Here is a 20,773-nt window from a genome sequence, read left to right as displayed (position 1 = left end):
CAGCCAAAGATGGAGAGCACATAGTCAATCTGATTTCTGTGTTGACCATCTGGTGATGTCCATGTGTAGAGTCATCTCCTGGGTTGTTGGAAAAGAGTGTTTGCTATGACCATTGTATTTTCTTGACAAAATTCTACCAGCCTGTGCCCTGCTTCATTTTGTACTCCAAGACCAAACTTGCATGTTGATAAGGACATCATTTTTTGGTGTTAATGCTAGAAGGTGTTTTAGGCCCTCATAGAACTGGTCAACTTCAGCCTCTTCAGCACCAGTGGTTGGGGCATAGACTTGGACTATTGTGATGTTGAATGGTTTGCCTTGGATTTGAACTCAGATCATGCTGTCATTTTGGAGATTGTATCCTAGTACTGCTTTTCCTACTCTTTTATTGACTATGAAGGCTACTCCATTTCTTCTGAGGGATTCTTGCCCGCAGTAGTATACCTGATGGTCATCTAATTAAATTCACCCATTCCTGTCCATTTTAGTTCACTGATTCCTAAGATGTTGATGTTCAGTCTTGTCATCTCTTGTTTGACCACATCCAGCTTGCCTTGATTCATGGATCTTACATTCCAGGTTCCTATGGAGTATAGATCTTTACAGCATCGGACTCTCCTTTCACCACCAGACTGATGTACTTTCATACATCTGCAACTGAGTGTCCTTTCAGCTTTGATCCAGACGCTTCATTCTTGCTGGCGCTACTAGTACTAGCCCTCTGCTCTTCCCCAATAGCATATTGGACACCTTCCGACCTGAGGGGCTCATCTTCTGGTGTCATATCTTTTTGCCTTTTGGTACTGTCCACGGGGGTTTTGTGGCAAAGATACTGGAGTGGGTTGCCATTTCCAAGCTTTTGTGTAACTTGCTTCAAATCATCTGTTCAAAGGGAGACTTCCGCCAAGAAATTAGAAGAATACTGAGACTTGGAAGCAATGAAAGAACTAGGAAAGATCATCAAGTGTAAGGGTTTTCCACTAGAGACCAGAGCCAGGATTAGCCATAAAATTTTATTTCCAGTCACTGTATATGGATGTGAAGGGCAGACAGTGATGAAAGCTAACAAGAAGAAAATTGATGTGTCTAAGATATGATGCTATAGGAGAGCTTTCCAAATACCCTGGACTAACAGACAAGTGAGTCCAATGAAAAATTAAAACAGAATTCTCCATAGACACAAACATAACAAAATGGAAGTTGTGATATTTGGGTACATTGTGAGTAGGCAAAACTAACTGAAGATAATAATGCTAGTGAAAATTGAATGCAGAAGAAGACAAAAGCCAGATAGAGATAGGCTGATACCATGCGGGAAACTTCAGCCTTAAGTTTACAAGGATTGAGAAGGACTGTCAAGAATGGGACATTTTAGAAGGCACACCATAAGTTGGAGATGACATGTAATAATATGATAATAATATTTTACCTGTTAACAAGAAAAAGCAGGGGTGGGAATCTCACATGGTCTACATGTGCAAAGGCAAAAGACATTGTATAACCCAACATAAGATTTCAAGTAAATTGTCAAAGCAATATTGTGCAGTGTTTTCTCTTCCAAATACCTTCAAACTGAGATGAAGATAGAATTGCAACAGCCACGTTCAATTCTTTGCAATATAATAACATACTATTTTTGAAATCTCTTCCATTTGTAATTGATTAATAATCTACATCCAAGAAGTGAATTTGCATTTCAGAAAACAGATTCCCATGTCACAAACTACTATTTTCTCTCTTTGTATGGTGAAGGCTTATAGCTCGACAGTAAAGAAACTGCTTCTTTTCCCCACAAACTAGCAAAATTAAGAATCAAGTCAACTAGATGTAGGTAGACAGCTTAATATGATTGCAATTGAACAAAATGTAAACATGAGAAAGTATTGTCACAATTTTCATTTTAACTGACTGCTAGAGAAGAAAACACTTTACAAACATTTGTTGTTCTCCTCAGCCTTGGTTCTACCTTCCCCCGACAGACACTTGTATAGCTCCCAGGCGTACAACTGGGACTGATTTATCACAAATGTTTTTACTACAATCTGAGCATACATACTGCTTCTCAGTTGTGAGGATTCTCTGGGGGCAGTGTGTAGAAAAGGGTTGATTTCATAAGATTTCTCCCGTGTGTGATTTAACATGAAGATTTAAATGCAACCTGATGCTTTTTCCATAGACACTCCCCACTTTCCTGAGTGGCAAGAGGTTCCAGGTACAACACTACCTGTTTTTATTTATTTAGCAGGCAATCATATGAATATTTATATAGAAAAAGCCCAACAATTCAGTGCTGGGTAATATAGGATATTTTTCTGTCTAAACAAACAGAAAATGTTATTCCAGGTTTTTTCTTTCTTTTTTAAAGTAAAGGCTCCCAGAGAGATTTACAGATCAATAAAAACAAGATAGGCTCTGCCCTCAGACTTCCAGTCTAGAACACTAGAAAAAAATAGACACGGAGGAAGAAGAAAAGTTTCAATAAAAGTTTTGCTTCCCTTCAGAGGAGAAAGCACTAAAGTTATATTTATTTGCTTAATTTATACACACATTGATAGAGCAGCAATGGGAATAAGCAGCACATACTTAAACCAGGCAGCAAGGTGGCCACCCCACACAGATTCCTAGAGAAAAATACCCCACATCACAGAGTTTGTTTGTTGGCAGCTCTCACTTTAATTAGCATACTTTTTCCCGCTTCTGTTTTTGTCCCAAACACTGTTTCCTTCCTTTCTTCCCTACTTTGTCCCTTTCTTACACCAACCCCTGCACTGTCTTAATCTGCAGGGGTTAAGATGTGGCATCTTCACCAAACCCACAATGGCTTTCATGTTCTTAACACACAAGAGAGATCTAGCAAGAAACTATCTGCCAACACCTGTGTCCTGTCAAGAAGCATTTACTGATCATTACAAACTGTTAAATGCTTATCTAACAAAAGAAATTGGCTGGTCAGCCATATTAATGGAGGATGTGTGTGAATTCTTGGATGCAACATAAGTTGTACATTTCCTCAGCAGAAATCCTTTTCACATTCGAAGTATTTTTCTCATGTGATTCTGATATCATTGGTATGACAATTTTTCTATTTTATTCTGCCTTAGACATTGTGCCTACTCACACTGAACAGCTCTGCTGTGCTGATAACATGATATAGAGCGAGGCCATTAAAAAAGCTAGGGATTTTAAATGGGTCCAAACACTATTGGTGTTGGCAAGTGATAACTATGCATGTTTTAAAATGAATTTTTAAAAATATCATTTGTAAGTAGATAACAACTGAAGTGGGAAAGTAAGGAAAAGGTGTTTCTTAAAAAACTTGCCTATCTAAATTAAACTATTCTTAGTACCTTGCTTCCAAGCCATGGTTTCAAATGGGCTTGCAAACCTGTGGTTTAAAATCTAGTGTTAACAGTACTTCATCAATCAGGACAACACCACAAATGATGTCTTTCAAAAACTAGCATCCATGAAAGAATGAGGGAGCACATATTGATAACCAAACCATGGTATTATATAATATATGGTATCAGTATTTATAGCTGACATGAGTCAGTATGGTTAAGACACGAGTCAGTATAGTTAAGATACTGCCAAGAGGTGTACGACACATTTGGTATTATATAAGGCTGGAGAGAAGGCTACTGGGTTAGCATTAATTTCTCTGTTATGTGAATTGGAAGCCAAACTTCATGCTAACAGATGGGCTTTAAGAAAACATTAACTGATGGTGTTTCTTTGCTGTTTGAATGAAAGTCGTGCTATACAAAGGATATATTATTACTGTAGGCACAAGCCTGTTTAATGCAGAATGCCATCTGGTATTATACTACTTTACAATTTGGTGAAGACTGGGAATGTAACACTGATGAAGGTGTTAGATTTTTATTGAAATCTGCATTGATACTCTTTGACACCAAAGGGGGAAAAAGAGGACAGTGTCTTCTTTCACATCTTGTTTCTTTTTCTCCAAGCAGTAAGATATTCTAATGAAGATCAGGCTGCTTGATATATTACAGTTCTGTTCACTACTTAAAATGAGATTTGGGGAACAGTCTTGTCATCTGAGATTATTGTCTTTAGATACAAAAATATCTTCCTTGCTTTCATCAATTGAAATAATTACACTGGAGATATAAAAGTTAATTACTACTGCTAAAGTAAGGTCCATTCACTATGGAATTTCCTTTACTTGATACTGTATATGAGTCATGGAAACATCCTCTAGTGATATATTGCAATCATTAATGTTGAAAATAGATGCATTTTGCTTAGCTAAGTTAAATTGAAATAAAATGTATGAATTGCAAACATAGTCATTCTGTATTTTGTTTTCAATAGGTATATTTGTGAATCTACAAAAAATGCAAAGTTGGGAGGTTGTTCTTACTGCTTTGTAGCAGTGCTATATTAGCATTAGCTTTATTCTGTGGGAATCATGTACCATTAAGTCCACACACAGTTTCCCTACTTAGTCCTGTGACCAGACCAGACCCAGTTAGTCTTGGGCATATGGAAAGTTGGCCATGAGTAAACACAACAGATGGGTAGGTTGATTCCACATGGTAATGACTTTAGATGATCTGAACCACAGCCAGGTCTCTATCATGGCCATATTGTTCCAGGAGAAAAAGCACACCATGGAATTCAGCAGAGATGTAAGCCACTCCCTGGCTTCCACTTCAGCCCACATGTCATTCTTCTTGGATACCTTTACTTCTGCTTTCTTTGCACATGCTGGCTGCTACTACTTTCCTCTATAAATGAGGCACCAGGCTTGGCCACCGGGCTTTTGAATTGCGAACTTTAGTTACTGCAGAGCAGTGATGGGGAGAGTATAATAAATGCTGATATGTAAGATTAAATAAAACATGTATTGGATACAATTAAATAGTCCAATTGTATGCATTTTTGGACAGAAACCCCCGCATCTGCACAACTCCCAGTATGACTGCCTGAAGAACATTAGAAGTTGTAGGACCTTTTCCTGCCTAAATAGGCACAGGACAGTGCTCTATTAACTAGAAATTATGGTAGTAAGGGAAGGCAGGTAATGTAGCAAGTCTGGGTCACTGACCATTTCTCTGCACCCTGTATTACAACAGTGTTTACTTAGAATCATAGAATAGTAGGGTCAGAAGGAGCTGAGAAGACCATTGAGTCCAGCCCACTGGTACAGGATGCCAAGTCACACCATCCCACTAACAAAATGGTCTGTTTTCTTCTTGAATGACTATAGTGTGGAAGAGAACACAACCCCTCTTGGCAACTGGTTCCATTGTCATATTGCTCTTACAGTTAGAAAATTCTTCCTTGTGTCTAGCCTGTACCTGGTGTACTGTAGTTTAAGTTCATCGTTCCGTGTCCTAAACTCTGGGATGAATGAGAGTAAGTCTTTTCCTCTTTCTTTGTGATAGCCTTTGAGGTATGTGTAGAGTGCTATCATGTCACCTTGCAGTCTTTTCTCAAGGCTGGACAGGTCCAGTTCTTTCAGCCTCTCAGTGTAAGACTTATTTTCCAGGCCCTGTATCACCTTTGTTGCCCTCCTTTGAGCCCTCTCCAGATTATCAGCATCCTTTTTAAACTTGGGCACCCAAATGGGAATGCTGTACTCCAGGTGAGCTCTGACTAATGCAGAGTAGAGGGGAATGAGCACTTTTGTGTATCTGGAAGTGATGCCTCTATTTATCCAACCCAAAATAGTGTTTGCCTTGAAAAGATTGGATTACAATGCTATTATAAACTCAATGAATCATGAGAATCCAATACTTTAAAAAAAACCCTGGATAACAGAATGCAATGACTTGAAAGGGATGGAGACTGTAACCTCAGAAACCGATTATTTAACACAAGGTGGTAATACTAGAGAAGGAGGCAAGGGTAAAAACGCCCATTACAAGAAATCAATAAAGCTATTCATCTTCACACAAAACCTCTTTTGGCCGAAATCATTTTTATATTTATATTTATTTATATTGCAATTTATATCCTGCCTTTTTCCTACAAAGGGCTCAAGGCAGCTTACATCATTCTCCTCCTCCATCTTATCCCCACAACAACAACCCTGTGAGGTAGGTTGGGCTGAGAGTCTGTGACTGACCCAAAGTCACTCAGTTGGCTCCATGGCTGAGCGGGGACTAGAACCCAGGTCATCTGAGTCCCAGTCCCATGCTCTTAACCACTACACCACACTGGCTCTCCATTTACACCTTTTACACCTTTTCAGTTAGTTTCATAAGCAAGAGAAAGCAGGTGACCATTAAAACTTTGGTGTATATTGTCATTTTTAGAAACCAGCTGAATGCCGTATTATTTGCCATTTCAGGCATATCTTTCACTGCAAAGAGAGTGTTCAGTAGTGCCCCAATATCGACACCCTTGTGCGGATCCTTCTGTGCTCAATATATTCCAGGTATGTATGAATTAGAATGAACTACTTGTATCAAAGGGATCCACTAGATTCTAGAGGAGGCGTAGCACTCCTTCCCTCCTGCCCATCCAAGCCTGAAAAGCCAAAGTTCACATGGGCAGTTGCTGCAGAGCTGAAAGATGGCTTCTGGGAAGTTACAGGCTTCGAGGACTCAGATGCTTTGTTAGTATGCTGATCTCCAGAAATAAGGATGTTCCCCATTCTTCCCAGACTTCCATATCCAGTGGTCAAGAACATTTTTTAACAAGAACTTCTGAACTTAAAGGAATTTTCTGAATGTAGCAACTAAAAATTCCTGATGTGCTTGTATTTTGAGGCATCCAGGAGATAAAATGAAAGATAGGCATATCCAATGTATTCTTACAGTAAGTACATGGCATTGAAAGAACATATCACACAGGTTAGTTATCTCAGCCACCATTCCTCATGAGAAAAAGCTTTATTGCAATGTGTGCACACATTCACATCCCCTGTATCCACAAAACATCCTGCTGATATTTACTACAGTTTAAAAAGAAATTGTTAGCTGTCGTGTTTATTCTTGTAAATACCTGGGCCCCTGACTTGCATCTAGAGTAATTCATAGGAAGTGAAAGGCTGACGGCCAGTGCTTTGGTCTGAAGTGCTCCAAGTGCCCTCCAAAGGAGACTCGAATGGAGTGATAGGACAAGGCAGAAAGTCCAGGGAAAGTTGCACAAAGCAACCAAAGGAGTCAGAGAGGAAGCAAAGAAGGCCTTTGGGTTGGCGTTCTAGGTGTGGTGTTAGACTGACCCTGTAAAGGAGAGACAAATTGTTAACTGGGATGAATGGATCTTATTTGCTGTAGTGTGGGAAAAAGGAAAAAGTTCTGTTGTTGAAGGACTTGATCCTGAATGAGAAAGAGAAATGTGAACTCAAATAAACAGGTTTGTTTTGGGCCTCAGTCTCCTACTTCAGGCCTGTGTTCAGATTTTTAAGCAGATGTCACTTCATCAGCTTGGCTTTCTTTTAAATTAATGTTTTGTGACTGGCTCTGTCAATCATGTTAGCCATTTCATGAATAGGCACCTCACAACAGCAACTATTTTGGGACTGTGTCCGTGAGCCTTTCTCAAAATCCAGCATCAGTGGAGAATGGTGTGATAAATTAACCAATTTAGATTAAGGCAGCATGACAGTTTCCTCAGGCAAAGGTATTTTTAACCGCGAATCCTATGCAAGTTAGATATGCATAATATTCATCTTAGGCACACTAGTTCTTTATAACATAGTAATATAAATGTCTTGTGTACCACAAAGCATGTTAACTCTGCACAATTAATTGCTGTGCATTTTAATCCCAGTACTGTGCCCATTTTCTACTCAACTGGATAATTCATAAGGAAATGTGCACAAGATTGCATCTTTAGTGGATGAACACCAATCCATATGAAGTAATTTTATAGGCTTGTAGTCTATAAAGTGTCATTTAAACATTTGGCTCATATCAGAAAGTATGCTTAGGATTACAGAAAATTTTATGTTCTGTTTTTGCTGTGACAGACAGCTATACTTCTGGACAATTTCAAGTCAGTTATTTTCTCTCATACATTTATTATATATTTGACTTTCATAAGACTAGACAGACATGTTTGAATTTAATTTCTACATGGAAAGGGTATCCTTCCTTTTGTTTCAGGGGCCACTGGGTTCAAACTTTGTTATACCAGGTTACCAGGCAACACGATTAAACATTACTTCCAAAGGTTTCCCTGTGTTCCTTGAATAAAAAGTAAAATCCAAGTATGAACAATTCCTATCTGTTAAAGAGAATCCTTGCTTAAAATAGTGGTAATCTTTGTGTTTTTTCTAGCAATTATATTTTCTTCTTGGAATCCTAACCATTAAAAAAGTGCACAGTTTAGCCATATACCTGTAGAGGTCAATTCTATGCATGTTTCCTCTGTGGTGTTTGTGGTGCTTATTCTCAAATGAAATACGCATATGTATAAGAAACATTATTTTCTTTTATTCTTAATCACATTTCCCCAAAATGTACCAGACAGATGTAGAAGTTTTATACAACCTGCAGAGTGTAATTTCTTCTAGCACTCAAGTTGGATGGCCTTGTGCCTGGTTTTTTTTGGAAGTGAAAAGGAACCACCAAATAGAGTAGTGATTTTCACACACACATGGGTCTTGTCACATACACAGACATTTATTTGGTTTTGAATTAATATAAAGTCTTGAATGCTCCCTCCCACATCCTGACAAGGACCCTTTCCCTCTTATCCATTTTAAAACCTACCCTGAACAAGTCTTCCATGCTGACAGGAGCCAATTTGGGGCAGAGAAAACATTATAGCTTGATCTTAACATTTTCCGCTATACTATGGCAAAGATATTCCATAGTGTTGCCCATTGTTTTCTGTTGCTGTTCACTTATTTAGACAGCAGTACTTGCCCTTTTAGAACATGTCATGACTCTTTCTTCTGATAGGAGACTGCTTTCAGACCCCTGGCCCATCTAGCCCAGTATTGCCAACACTGACTGGCAGCAGTTCTCCATTGACTGGGACAAGGATTTTTCCAATTCAATGCTATTTTGAATTTGACCTTCTGCATGCCAAGCATTCTGCCACTGAGTTATGCCTGCCTCCCCAATTATGTGCCCATTTGTCAGCAAGTACAGGAAAGGTCATGGAATGGGTAGGTATGTGAATACCGTGATGTGGAACATGTGTACCTACATGCTCAGATGTTACTTTATTTTGTATCATTGCAAACTTCCAATTTATTTTATTGATTTATTTTTATTTATTAAAACATTTCTATGCCGCCCCTTGCCGAGGCCTCGGGGCGGCTTACAACATCAAATAAAATACAAAATACATTAAAACAATAACAATTAAAATATATACAGTAAAATAAAATAAGCCGCCCTGGCCGAATAAAATTCAATAATATTAACATTTAAAATGCTGCTTAAATAAAAAGGTCTTTGCCTGGAGCCGAAAAACAAATGACGGTGCCAAGCAGACCTCTCTGGGGAGCGCATTCCATAACTTAGGCGCCACCGCTGAGAAAGCCCTCCTCCGAGTAACCACCCTCCTAATTTCCTTCACTGAGGGCTCCCAGAGGAGGGCCTCTCCCGCTGATCTCAAGGGGCGGCTGGGCATATATGGACGTAAGCGCTCCTTCAGGTAACCAGGACCCAAGCCGTTTAGGGCTTTATAGGTCATCACCAACACCTTGAATTGGGCCTGGACTTCAATGGGAAGCCAATGAAGCTGCTGGAGAACTGGAGTCATGTGAGCATAACGTCCAGTTCCCGTCAGCAGCCTGGCAGCTCTATTTTGAACCAATTGAAGTATCCGGACCGTCTTCAAGGGTAGCCCCACGTAGAGCGCGTTACAGAAGTCAAGACGGGAAGTCACCAGTGCATGAGTCACTGTTGCGAGGCTGTCGTACTCCAGATAGGGGTGCAGCTGATGAATCAGCTGAAGCTGGAAGAAAGCGCTCCTCGCCGCTGCTGTTACCTGAGCTTTGAGTGAAAGCTCCGGGTCGAGGAGCACTCCCAAGCTGCGGACCTTATCCCTAGGAGGGAGTGCAACCCCGTTCAGGACAAGGTTCAATTCACCTTCTCCGAAGCCGGAACCGCCTACCAACAGGACCTCCGTCTTGTCTGGATTGAGCTTCAGTTTATTGGCCCTCATCCAGCCCATTACCTCGGCCAGGCACCGGTTCAGTACAGCCACTGCCTCACCTGGATTGGTGGAAAACGAGAGGTAGAGCTGGGTATCATCAGCGTACTGGTGATTCCGCAGCCCACACCTCCTGATGACCTCTCCCAGCGGTTTCATGTAGATGTTGAACAGCAAAGGGGACAAAATGGACCCCTGCGGTACTCCATGGCATAGCTGCCATGGTGCAGAGCCATAGTCTCCCAGCACCACCTTCCGGAACCGGCCATTGAGATAGGAGCGGAACCACTGCAAAGCAGTGCCTCCGACCCCCAATCCCACTAGCCTATCCAGAAGGATACCATGGTCGATGGTATCGAAAGCTGCTGAGAGGTCCAGGAGAACCAACAGGGATAAACTCCCCCTGTCCTTCTCCCTGCACAGGTCATCGTACAGGGCAACCAAGGCAGATTCAGTACTGTACCCGGGTCTGAAGCCAGACTGAAATGGGTCCACATAATCAGTTTCATCCAAGAGTTCTTGGAGTTGTCCCGCCACCACTCGTTCTAACACCTTGCCCAGAAACGGGATGTTGGCCACTGGTCTATAGTTAGTGGCCATCTCTGGATCTAGTGACGCCTTCTTCAGGACCGGTCGGACTACCGCCTCCTTTAAAGGGGCAGGCACCCGACCCTCCCTCAGAGAAGCGTTAACCACTTCCAAGATCCAGGTTCCAATCCCGTGCTTGGAATCCTTTATTAACCAAGACGGGCAAGGGTCCAAAAGGCAAGTGGTGGGACGTACTCGTCCAAGCACCTTGTCCACATCATCGGGCCGCAGTAACTGAAATTCATCCAATAATTCTGGACCAGACGGTAGCATCGGTGTCTCCCTTAAGACCTCTGACTCAATAGTGAAATCCAGCTCGTGACGAATCTGAGCGATTTTCTCCCTAAAATGCCTGGCAAAGTCGTCACAGCGGGCCTTTGAGGGTGGAATCAGATCTTCTTTCGGACCTGGACGGACCAGGCCTTGCACCACTCGAAAGAGCTCCGCCGGACGGCATTGTGAGGAGGCAATGGAAGCGGAAAAAAATGAAGAGCCTAATTTTCTAAACACCTACTAACCAACCAAAAACAATGCAAAGTTGTTACACTTTAAAGAAAATATTATATTTCAGAAGTCTGCCAATTCACTATTATTGTTTTGGCCTTTTGTAGGATACTTTTGTTCTCCTTTCTCTTCGCAAACATTAAAGACAAAACACATTCTCAAATAACCAATATTGAATAGCTATGATTCTGGTATTGCTCTTACTATACCTGTCTGTGTACAACTTCCTGTGCTTTGTTTGTCCCTTTTGTATGTGCCAAGCAACAGCTGAATCCAAAACTTTATGGAACCTTCTATTCCCTGCCATTTCTACTCTTTCCCTGCCTTGCAACACCACCGTGGCAGTGATGTAATTAATGCCTCTCCCAGGCAGGTTGAAGTGAAGAATTGCAGGGGCTTAGTCGGTTGGGTCAGAAACACAACACTGAGGTATTTAAGCTTTAAGTATGTAGATGCCTGACAAAATGCTGCCTCTGTCACTAAAGGGCAAGATTCAAAATCTAGTATGTTAGACAAAGAAGGTTAAATAGCTTGAAGAAACATTAATTAGTGTCACACAGTGTAATTTCCAACTATAGTAGTTGGAAGTTAGCCATAATCAAAGGCAAAAGAGGCAAACCATGTTGTCATCACATTTCAGTTTGGAAATGGCATATCTTTCACATCTTGACTGATTACTCGCAGCCAATGCTTACTTAAAAGTCAGAGTGGGATTTACTTCCACCCAAAAAAATGTTTTGGACTACAGCAGATTACACAGTGTTTAGCACTGCACAAACTTATATTGACTCAAGTGAAAGGGACACTTAAATCATTGGGGTGTACTGCTGTATATTTTACGTACTCTACTTTTCCTCTGCTGTGCCTTATCCACCCAAGTAACAAAGGACCTAAGCTAATGGTGAAGTGCAAACAGTTAATGTGGCACAAAGTGCCTCTTTCCCCCACCCCCCTCTGTTTACACACACAGTGACATATAGGATCTGACCCAAGATGACAAGAACTGAATAAAGAGGCTGTGGTTGTTGTTGTTTTTTAACTTTCATTACAATTTGTTTAGGCCATGACTGAATAAACAAATTCAAGGCTGGAGTCTCTTAAAGAACACTATCATATTGCCATACATTAATCTCAATTATTCTGTGCCTTCAACAAGCATCTCCTGCCTGCAGTCTACACAAAGCACAGTTCTGAATCCATGAAACCTTACCAACAGCTTCCTGAAATGAGAGAGTGAGGTTTATTTGGTATGTCCTGCCCCACTGTTGCTTACACACCATTTGGGGTGGATAACAATGATTAAAAGCAAATATACATTACCATAAAATTCCAAAGATCCATGAAATACAATATAATAAAAATGGGGACAGGTACAGCAGATAAAACAGAAGCAACCAATGAAACATATCTCTGTAATACCAGCCAGGATAGGAATGTTTTGGCATCTGGTGAAATGCTATAAGGGAGGGGGCCAGCTGGGTCTTTTGGGTCAAAGCATCCCACAGTTTGGGAGTGGCCATAGAGAAGGTCTTTTAATTTGTTCCTGTCAACTGAACCTCTTCCATAGAAGGTCCTGCCTGGCATGGGCAGGCTGGTGTGGGATACAGTGGTCTCCACAATATCCATTTAAGGTTACATTGTAACACATTATTGTTGCTCCAATCTTCTGCTTAAAAACCACAGTGGTCAATCACATGTTTGAAGACAACTAAAAGACAGCTCTCACATTTACAACATGATCCAGACATTATGGCTTTTGCAACTAAGATGAATACTTGGTGTAATTTGTCCATCATTCTACCACCCCACTGCAAGACTAGTTTCCTCCTTTGCAGTTGAAATAATTCTTGGGTTGGGAGATGTGATGATTTAGGATCAGAGGAAGTACACCAGAGTCCTTGAACTCATATAGCATTGTGGAAGGTGTGGAGTCTGTCTCTGACTTAATTCCAACTGCCTCTGGTAATATAAGCTGATAGTGGCTTGACTCTGCCACGCTTACACACAAGCCAGTATTCCTTCCCTGCTCCCACACTTGAACTTTTAAAAGCCCTCAATATTCTGTAGCTGTTAGAAGGCAATGGGCTTGTCAGACCATTTTGATTCTCTGACTCCTTCAAAATGAAGTTTTTTTTCCCCTGCAGCATAAACGTTACTTGATAATCTGTGGTCTTATCCACCCTGGTGCTGGGCCAGAGCTGAACTAACTTGCTGGAAGAATGGAGCAGCAAACAAAGGAGATAATCCAGTAAAAGTCTTCTTTAACCATCTCCACGAAGTCTAAAAGTCCTGTTTGCTCCAGTTAGTTTATACTTTGACAATGAATGATAGGAACTGTACTTGAACTGTAACTGAACACATCTTTGAGGGGAAAATCTGACCAATTTCTTCTCACTCTTTTCTTTTCCTGTTCAAGTGATGCCCTCAACTTTCACCTCCAGGAGGACATAATAAGCATGCTGTCAGATTATGTGACAGTATGGCATAGTAAAGACAGTATCTTTATTTTTCCAAAATGAATTTTGATGGTTAAAAAAGAGGATGGGAGAGGAGAAATGGACATATGAACTCATAATCAGGCCATGGAGCTAGGTGATTCTTCTTCCCCCTTTTATAATTTAACACCTAATGCTTTTCCCTTAGACCGGGGTGGTCCAACATGCACCCCCGTGGCCTTGTTCTGTGGCCTTCTTGCTGCTTGGAGCCCTCATCTTCCACCCCAGCCCAGATCCCAGCAATGGCACATGCGTGACTGCAGGGAGCTCTCCAAGGCTGGAGGTCAGGCTGGCAACTTCCTACGTAAGCTCTCGCTCCAGCGTGCTCCGTGCCACAGGTCAGGCTGGGCAGAGTTCACTGGCTCAGTCCTCCGATTCCAAGGAGGACAGAGGGGTCCGGGGTCACGTGGAAGGGTTTGTTTCTTTTGAACTCACAGAGAAAAACCTGGTCTTTTCCTTTAATTTAATAGTTAACTAAATTTAATTTAATAGTTAACTAAATATATTGTGTACATTAAATGACTATATTACTAACATTTTACGTTATGATATGGAAATGTAATTCATTATGTGGCCCCCAGGTTTTGTGTGGATGTCCTCATACAGGCCTTGAGGTACGAAAAGTTTGACAGACCTGCCTTAGAGCAAAGCCTAGACTCTGAAAAGTTGCAAAATATGCTGACTGGAGCACGCTGGGAATTGAAGGCCTGTTTTTCTGTATAAATATGCATAGGATTATGTCCTAAGGCAGCAAACCTGTATATACCTATTTAGGTGTAAGCCCCATTGAACTTAAGAGGACCTATTTCTGAGTAAGTTAATGCCATTAATTAGCTTTAATGTGCTACGGGCTTGTTGTTTTACTTCTGAGTAGACTAGCATAAAATTTCGCTGTTGAAACCTTGACTAGAATATGATCAGGATCGGGTAGTAGAGCACAAACAAATATTCCTGGAGCGCTGCAAACCCTATCCACCCTCACTTGGGAGCAATAACGCAATCCGATGCACGTGGGCATCGGATTGCACCCTCGGTCCCGCCAAAGAAGCAGGTTTACATCAGAGTACAAATATGCCCGTGGGTCTGCTTGCACGCCTCTGATGCTCTCCAGAGCAAGACCTCAGTTTGTCTCGGAGCCTGGGTTGGGTTGCCTCCGGCGAATCCAGCGCAAGAAAAATCTGAAGGGACCTTCCAGACTGAAGGGTTAGTTGGTTGCTCATCGCATGTGGCGCTTCTCTCGCCTGCAATTATCCCTCCTCCTTTTCCAGTCTCCCACCCGGGCTCGCCAGGCTGTTCCCGCCCCCACAGAGGAGAAGAAGCAGGCGGCGGTGGCGGCGGTAAGCAAGTCTTGCCTGGCCCCCGCGAGCTCCCGCAGGAAAGCGGCGAGCCGGGGAGGGTGGCTTCTCAAGCGGGTCCCCCCCGCGGCCTGACGGTGTTTCCGGGAGTCCAGCGGGTGCTACTGCGGGAGGAGCAGGGATGTGCGTCCGGGTTGGGCCGGCTCCGCTTCTCCCGGCTGCCCGTCGCCGTGGAGGCGCCGCTCCCTCGCCTCACACGCGTACATAACCCGCGAAGCGGCGCAGGGATTGGAAGAGGGCTGGACCAGTCTGCAGTTCGGCGTGGCCCGGGAGAGGCTGCCGTAAGCGGGCTGCGTTGCAGGGCGGGAGCGGGGCGCCGTGGGACTGCGCGGCGGGGAGCGAGTGGCCTGTGCGGGCGAGCTGGGCTACGTGGGGTCGCGGGGGAAGCTGGCGGGCTTGGGAGAAGAGCAGTGGAGCCGGGGCTGGGGAGCGGGTAAGCCGCGGGCCGTGCCCTGGATGAACACAGGGGAAATGCTCTTTCAGCCCTCCGACCTCGCCTCTCTCCCCCCGCCTGTCACTCACACAGCCCGGGTTTCCCCAAGCAGTGCTTCTTATATAAAAGCCCTGCTTGAGGATCATTGGCACTGACCAAGAAGCTCAGCTCCCTAGTTTAAGAGCGTTGTTGCTCAAGTAGTAACGAAACGACACTCAGTTCATGCTCTGGGGCACCGTTACTTTAGTTGTGCTTCGTGCAAGGCTATACCATCCATCAGATTAAATTTTGGGCCTCCCCATTGCTGATATTTTTCACAGAGAGTTCAGCATCGACATTTTGGCAAGGAAAACTTAGGGTGTTGTACTGCTGAATAAGACTTTCAGATATGTTGGTAAAAGTTCTGCACTTACCTGTATACAAATGGGATCCTGCTTGTCCAGATGGGGTATGCATTTCCCCTGAACCTGTAGCTGTGTGTCTAGACTGTATTTAGACCTTGCTTTACAGGTTAAGGCTTGGGATGACCCAGTATATACAAAATGGCTTCTGATTTGAAGTATTTATCTGTTATACTAGGAGTGGCAAGATGTTGCCATTTTTTCTCAGAATAGTCAAAACAGCCACAAACAGTTCTGTAGATGGTTTTGCTGGTGATATAAGTTATCATGAACATTGTATGTAAATACTGTGGATAGATAATATTTCTAGGCAAGAGATATCAGCTAGTTAAAGTGTTAGTTAATCAGTTTATTACTACATTTATATCCCACTTTTTTCCTCTTGCAAGGAATCCACAGTAGCTTGCATGGTCCTTCTCACCATTTCATCCTCACAACACCCCTGTGACCTGAGAATGAGTGACTGGTCAGAAGTCACCCAGTGAGCTTCCTGGCCAACTAGGGCTAGAACCAGTCCAATACTGCAATCACAATGTTACACTGGGTTGAATAGTATAGTCACTGACCTGGATTACACTCTGCATGTTTATTCTACATTAGCGGAATAGAGGCTGTCTTTGATTGCCTTGTGGATACCACGTCTGCTGCGCAAAACATACAAAACCCTTTGGAAGTGATCTGAGGTCTGGAAAACATACTATGCACAATACATTTTCTGCATGGTGATTTTTCTGTACAGCGAATATTACATATTGCCTCTTAACCAGTGTGGTTCCTCATATGGCAAGGAATGCCATGATGAAAGTACCACACATTCCTGATGGTAAGGTGGGCAGTGGATTCATGCTCTAAAGTGTGCTATACATTATAGTCCTGTGTAGAGCCATCACTGTGTGGAAGTATTTTCAGTTTCTCCAACTCTGATGAACTGTATAACATGTAGATAGACTTGACTTTTCCCTGTAAGTATTGAAGTTGCAACAATGATTGACCTAGGGAGCTTTGGTAAGACCAGCATTAAGAAATGCTGCCCTAATTATATGAAGGGTGGGATGTTTGAGGCGGTTTCACAAGGCAGCCAAAGTGTATAATGTAAAAAATAGTTGACTTTTTTGTGCAGTGGTGGTTATGGGAACACATTTGATTTATGGGAATGAACTTGATGCTGGATGAATATTGCACAGGGTGGGGAAGGGAAGAGGCAACAGATCATACTGAATGGAATGAGGCTGTATCCTCAAAGGAGAGAGGCTGTACTCACATCTGAATTAAACCTGGGTGTATTTTTGGAAAGATGCTATTGAACAGGCTGACAGTGTCTGGAAAAATTACAACTTTGGGCAAGATTAAGAGCAGAAAGCATGCAAATTATTGAAGTATGATCATGTGTGACTGTAAGATGCTGCACATTACTGTGAGCTTGTATCAAAATTAGACTCTGGACTATACTTACATTGATGTTTAGTTCTTGCACAGGCTACTTCCTAATCTGTTTTTCAGATTTTGCCTTCCTTTTAAATAATTCTGCAACCGAATGCTTTGTCATACTGTTACAGAAGAAATCACTCATGATATAGAGAAGAAGCCATATATGTAAAGTGAATTTTGCCACAATTCACAATACTTTTAGCAAATGTCTTAACTGTTAGTTTCATTTATTATTGTAACTGAAGGCCTTGGCAATTATAGGCAGCCTATAAATACATGTATACAAATATTAAAAAGTCCTTCCTCCATGTGCAACCTTGTGAAAACCATGGGCAGTAATTGACCCTGGCTGTATCAGAAACATATGGGTTCAAACTATGTGTATGCTGACAGTTTGAGTCTACTTCGTCCCCAGGACCTGATACCATGGGGAAAAAACCAAAGCCCTATTCTGCATTCTGTACACAGAAGTACTGAACCCATGAGGAGGGTGAGCATGCTGTGCCCTTTCCCTACTTTGTCACCCCCTACTGGTGGAGGACAGCTCTGAAGAATCTGTATTCTCCTATATCCATACAGGCTCTCCATGGGACTGAGAACACAACTTTCTGTGTTTTTGATTATGTGCAGAGCCTCTTGAATACTCACAAAGTTGACTTCCAGAAATAGAGAAGGCAGGGTTAGCACTTGGCTCTCCTCATTTTTTCACTATTCTGGATGTAGAATGCCTGAATAGGGCTAGACAGATGTGGTACAAGGCACATTTCTCCGTTATGCACTATAGATCATGTATGTTATGATATACAAGACTAATAGGTTCAAAAACTTGGAGTTCTACAGTTGATTACAGGTTGAGAGAATTTGAGCCTATATTAGAATTTAGTCTTAGAATGTATTGGTGGAAATAGTTCATAAATTGTTTATTAAGTATGTGTTGTGCATATAAGTCCCCTTCATAATGGCTTCATGTGAAGACTCTCTATGTTTTCACATTATATATATATTCTATCTATCTATCTCTTTAGCATTATATATTGCACTCATACTTTTAAAAATGTGCTAACTTGTATGTTGTTCTCAGAAAGTGAACTGCAGAATATGACAATAAGTGATCCCAGGAGGTGATGCATGGTAGTGGCAGAAGTACTGTGTATATGTTAACTGGGATTAAGCCCTGCTGAACACAGTGGGACTGAGTTCTGAATGAACATAGATACGGATGCATGTAGGATTGCAATATTGTACATAAGGAAGCTTCTGCCACAGACTCACTGGTTGACCTTAATCTTTCCTTGTTCTACTATTCTGTACTCCTTATCATTATTCCTTAATGGAATAATGATACAGATTTGTCATACAGAGTTACGCTGAGAATAGCTGTGTCAGGAGCTAGATTCCCGCCCCCACCCCCGCTTGACTTTTCCCTTTGTACAATGGGCAGTTCTTTGGCAAAAGTTATTTATTTCCAGTGTTCATCCAGCAAGTTACAGCCAGCAAAGAAAAATCTCTGAACATGCACAGAGTAGTTTGTTGAACCCAAACTAGAAATTATTTCCAAGAACCTTCCTTTTGAGAAACCCTGGGCTCCACCCATCTGGGAGTGCCTCTCTGGAGACAGGCAAGCCTCCAGCTTGTACAGAGGCCTTCTAGTTGGCTAGCCCTTCTTTCCTGATGCCATGTCATGGGGGCAAGGATTGGAGCAGACTCCTCTGGTTCCTTTCCCATGTCCCCTTCTAGCACTTTCAGACTGTTTGGTTCCCACTGTCTGCCTGAACACCTGGGGATAAGCTCTTCCTCCTCTGCTACCTCTTTCTGCAGATCTCCTTTCCTAGGCCTCACTGCCTTATCCGAAGAGTCTGTCACTCTGTCCTGAAACGTGCACCAAGAGCAACTGCCTCTTTCATTCCCAGTGTGCTGAATTATTGAACTGTTTCAAACACTAAAGCCTCCTTCATAAATGCTGAGTTGCATTATCAGACAAAGTATGATACTCAGAGTTGCTGTGTAAATTCCAATGCTAATAATTCCCAAGAATGTTACTCGACGCAGGAAAGAGACTCTACTCACCTTTAACACCCCAGATTCAAACATGTGGCTGTGCTCCAGCAATACTGCCCAAGGAAACTTGATGCTCAATTGGACTTCTCATAATCAATGGGGTAGTAGCTGCACGAGCTTCTGTTGACCCTTTCTTTCCACCCAGTTGTAGGAGTCCACTTTGTAGGAATCCTTGGACTGGCATGAGAAAGCAATGACGGCATTAATATGCACTATCTGCGTGTTCATATTTATGCAGAAGCAGATCTCGCTGTGTTCAGTGACACTTAAGTATGTGTGTAAGGCTTTCACATTAACGCTCCAGAGTCATGTAATAAGATTGTGGAAAAACTAGAACTCTGTCTCCTTGATCCACACACCCATCATTTTTTCCCCCGTTGAGTTACAGAATCAGGAAGATCTCAGCTGAAATTGTGAAGTAACTGGAAGCCTTCCAAGATGTTGGAGGAAGATATGGAAGTTGCCATCAAAGTGGTGGTGGTTGGAAATGGAGCTGTTGGAAAATCCAGTATGATCCAGAGATATTGCAAAGGAATTTTTACAAAAGACTACAAGAAAACTATTGGAGTTGATTTCTTGGAAAGAGAAATGCAGTATGTATTTAACAGATCGGGGTTGGAGCAGAACTCTCCTTTGCTATTTGGTTGGGTGTGTTGTATCCTGTGTATGTCATGCTTTTGTCAGTGCTGAACACATGTCTCATAGAAAATGTGACACTGTTATTTGTTCATAGAAGTGAAACTAAGGCATTTATATGCTAACTGTATTCAGTTGTCTTCCCACATAAGTGCCCGATTTACCAACTCAAATAATCAATGCAAAAATGCTTACCTTCTGTATATGAAGAAGGAAAGGGCTACTTTGCCACTAGTGGCAAGATGAAATAGCATGGTTATAATTGTGGAAACAAATGGGAAATATTTCAGACAACGAATAACACCAGTTTATGCAGGAGACATGAATATTCCAATTAAAAGTAAACTGAAATGTTAAATGTTGTCCTCTTTGCTGCTATTCAGTAATCAGGTCATTTTTTCCAGGGAAGGGGAGAAAAAGAAGTGGAATGGGCTCATTTCAAATTAAGTTAAACTTAATTATATCTAGTGTGGTTATACTACTTGGGAGTAATGGATTAGGACTCAGGAGACTTGGGATCTGATTCTCACTCAGCTGCAAAACCTTGGGGAAGTCGTATTTTCTCAGTTTAACTTGCCTTGTAAGGATACTAAGGATAGGATAGAACCTTAGGATTTGTCAGCTAAGCGAAGAATACTTGTGCCAAATAGAACTGTCTTTACACGAATCCACTGAGTGTTATGAAATGGTGCTTTCCTGTAGCACAGCTGCCGGGAACCATTTTCTGCCTACCCCCTGGAATCAATCCAGCAGGTCCAGTGGTATAGGGGAACTCCTTTGACATCA

At 42.1% G+C, this 20,773-nt stretch overlaps 1 protein-coding gene across 4 annotated transcripts in view; it reads left to right on the top strand.

Annotated features, from left to right (window-relative positions):
• Nucleotides 1-20,773, top strand: part of RAB23 (RAB23, member RAS oncogene family) — a 37,791-nt gene that overhangs the window by 6,786 nt on the left and 10,232 nt on the right. The window contains exons 2-3 of one of the 4 annotated variants that reach the window (XM_044422123.1): nt 6,323-6,409; nt 19,740-19,944. In XM_044422123.1, the coding sequence (XP_044278058.1) occupies nt 19,790-19,944 (155 nt within the window). In that variant the 5' untranslated portion in view covers nt 6,323-6,409; nt 19,740-19,789. Of the gene's footprint in view, nt 1-6,322; nt 6,410-14,982; nt 15,014-15,173; nt 15,313-17,354; nt 19,945-20,773 lie in introns of those variants that run through there. The other 3 variants (XM_044422125.1, XM_044422122.1, XM_044422124.1) reach the window with 3 other exon arrangements.

This window comes from Varanus komodoensis, unplaced genomic scaffold (assembly GCF_004798865.1).
Source record: "Varanus komodoensis strain SLA01 unplaced genomic scaffold, ASM479886v1 scaffold12, whole genome shotgun sequence".
NCBI classification, from domain to species: Eukaryota; Metazoa; Chordata; class Lepidosauria; order Squamata; family Varanidae; genus Varanus; species Varanus komodoensis.
The sequence above is the reverse complement of the archived record's forward strand: the minus strand, read 5'-3'. Positions and strand labels throughout refer to the sequence as shown.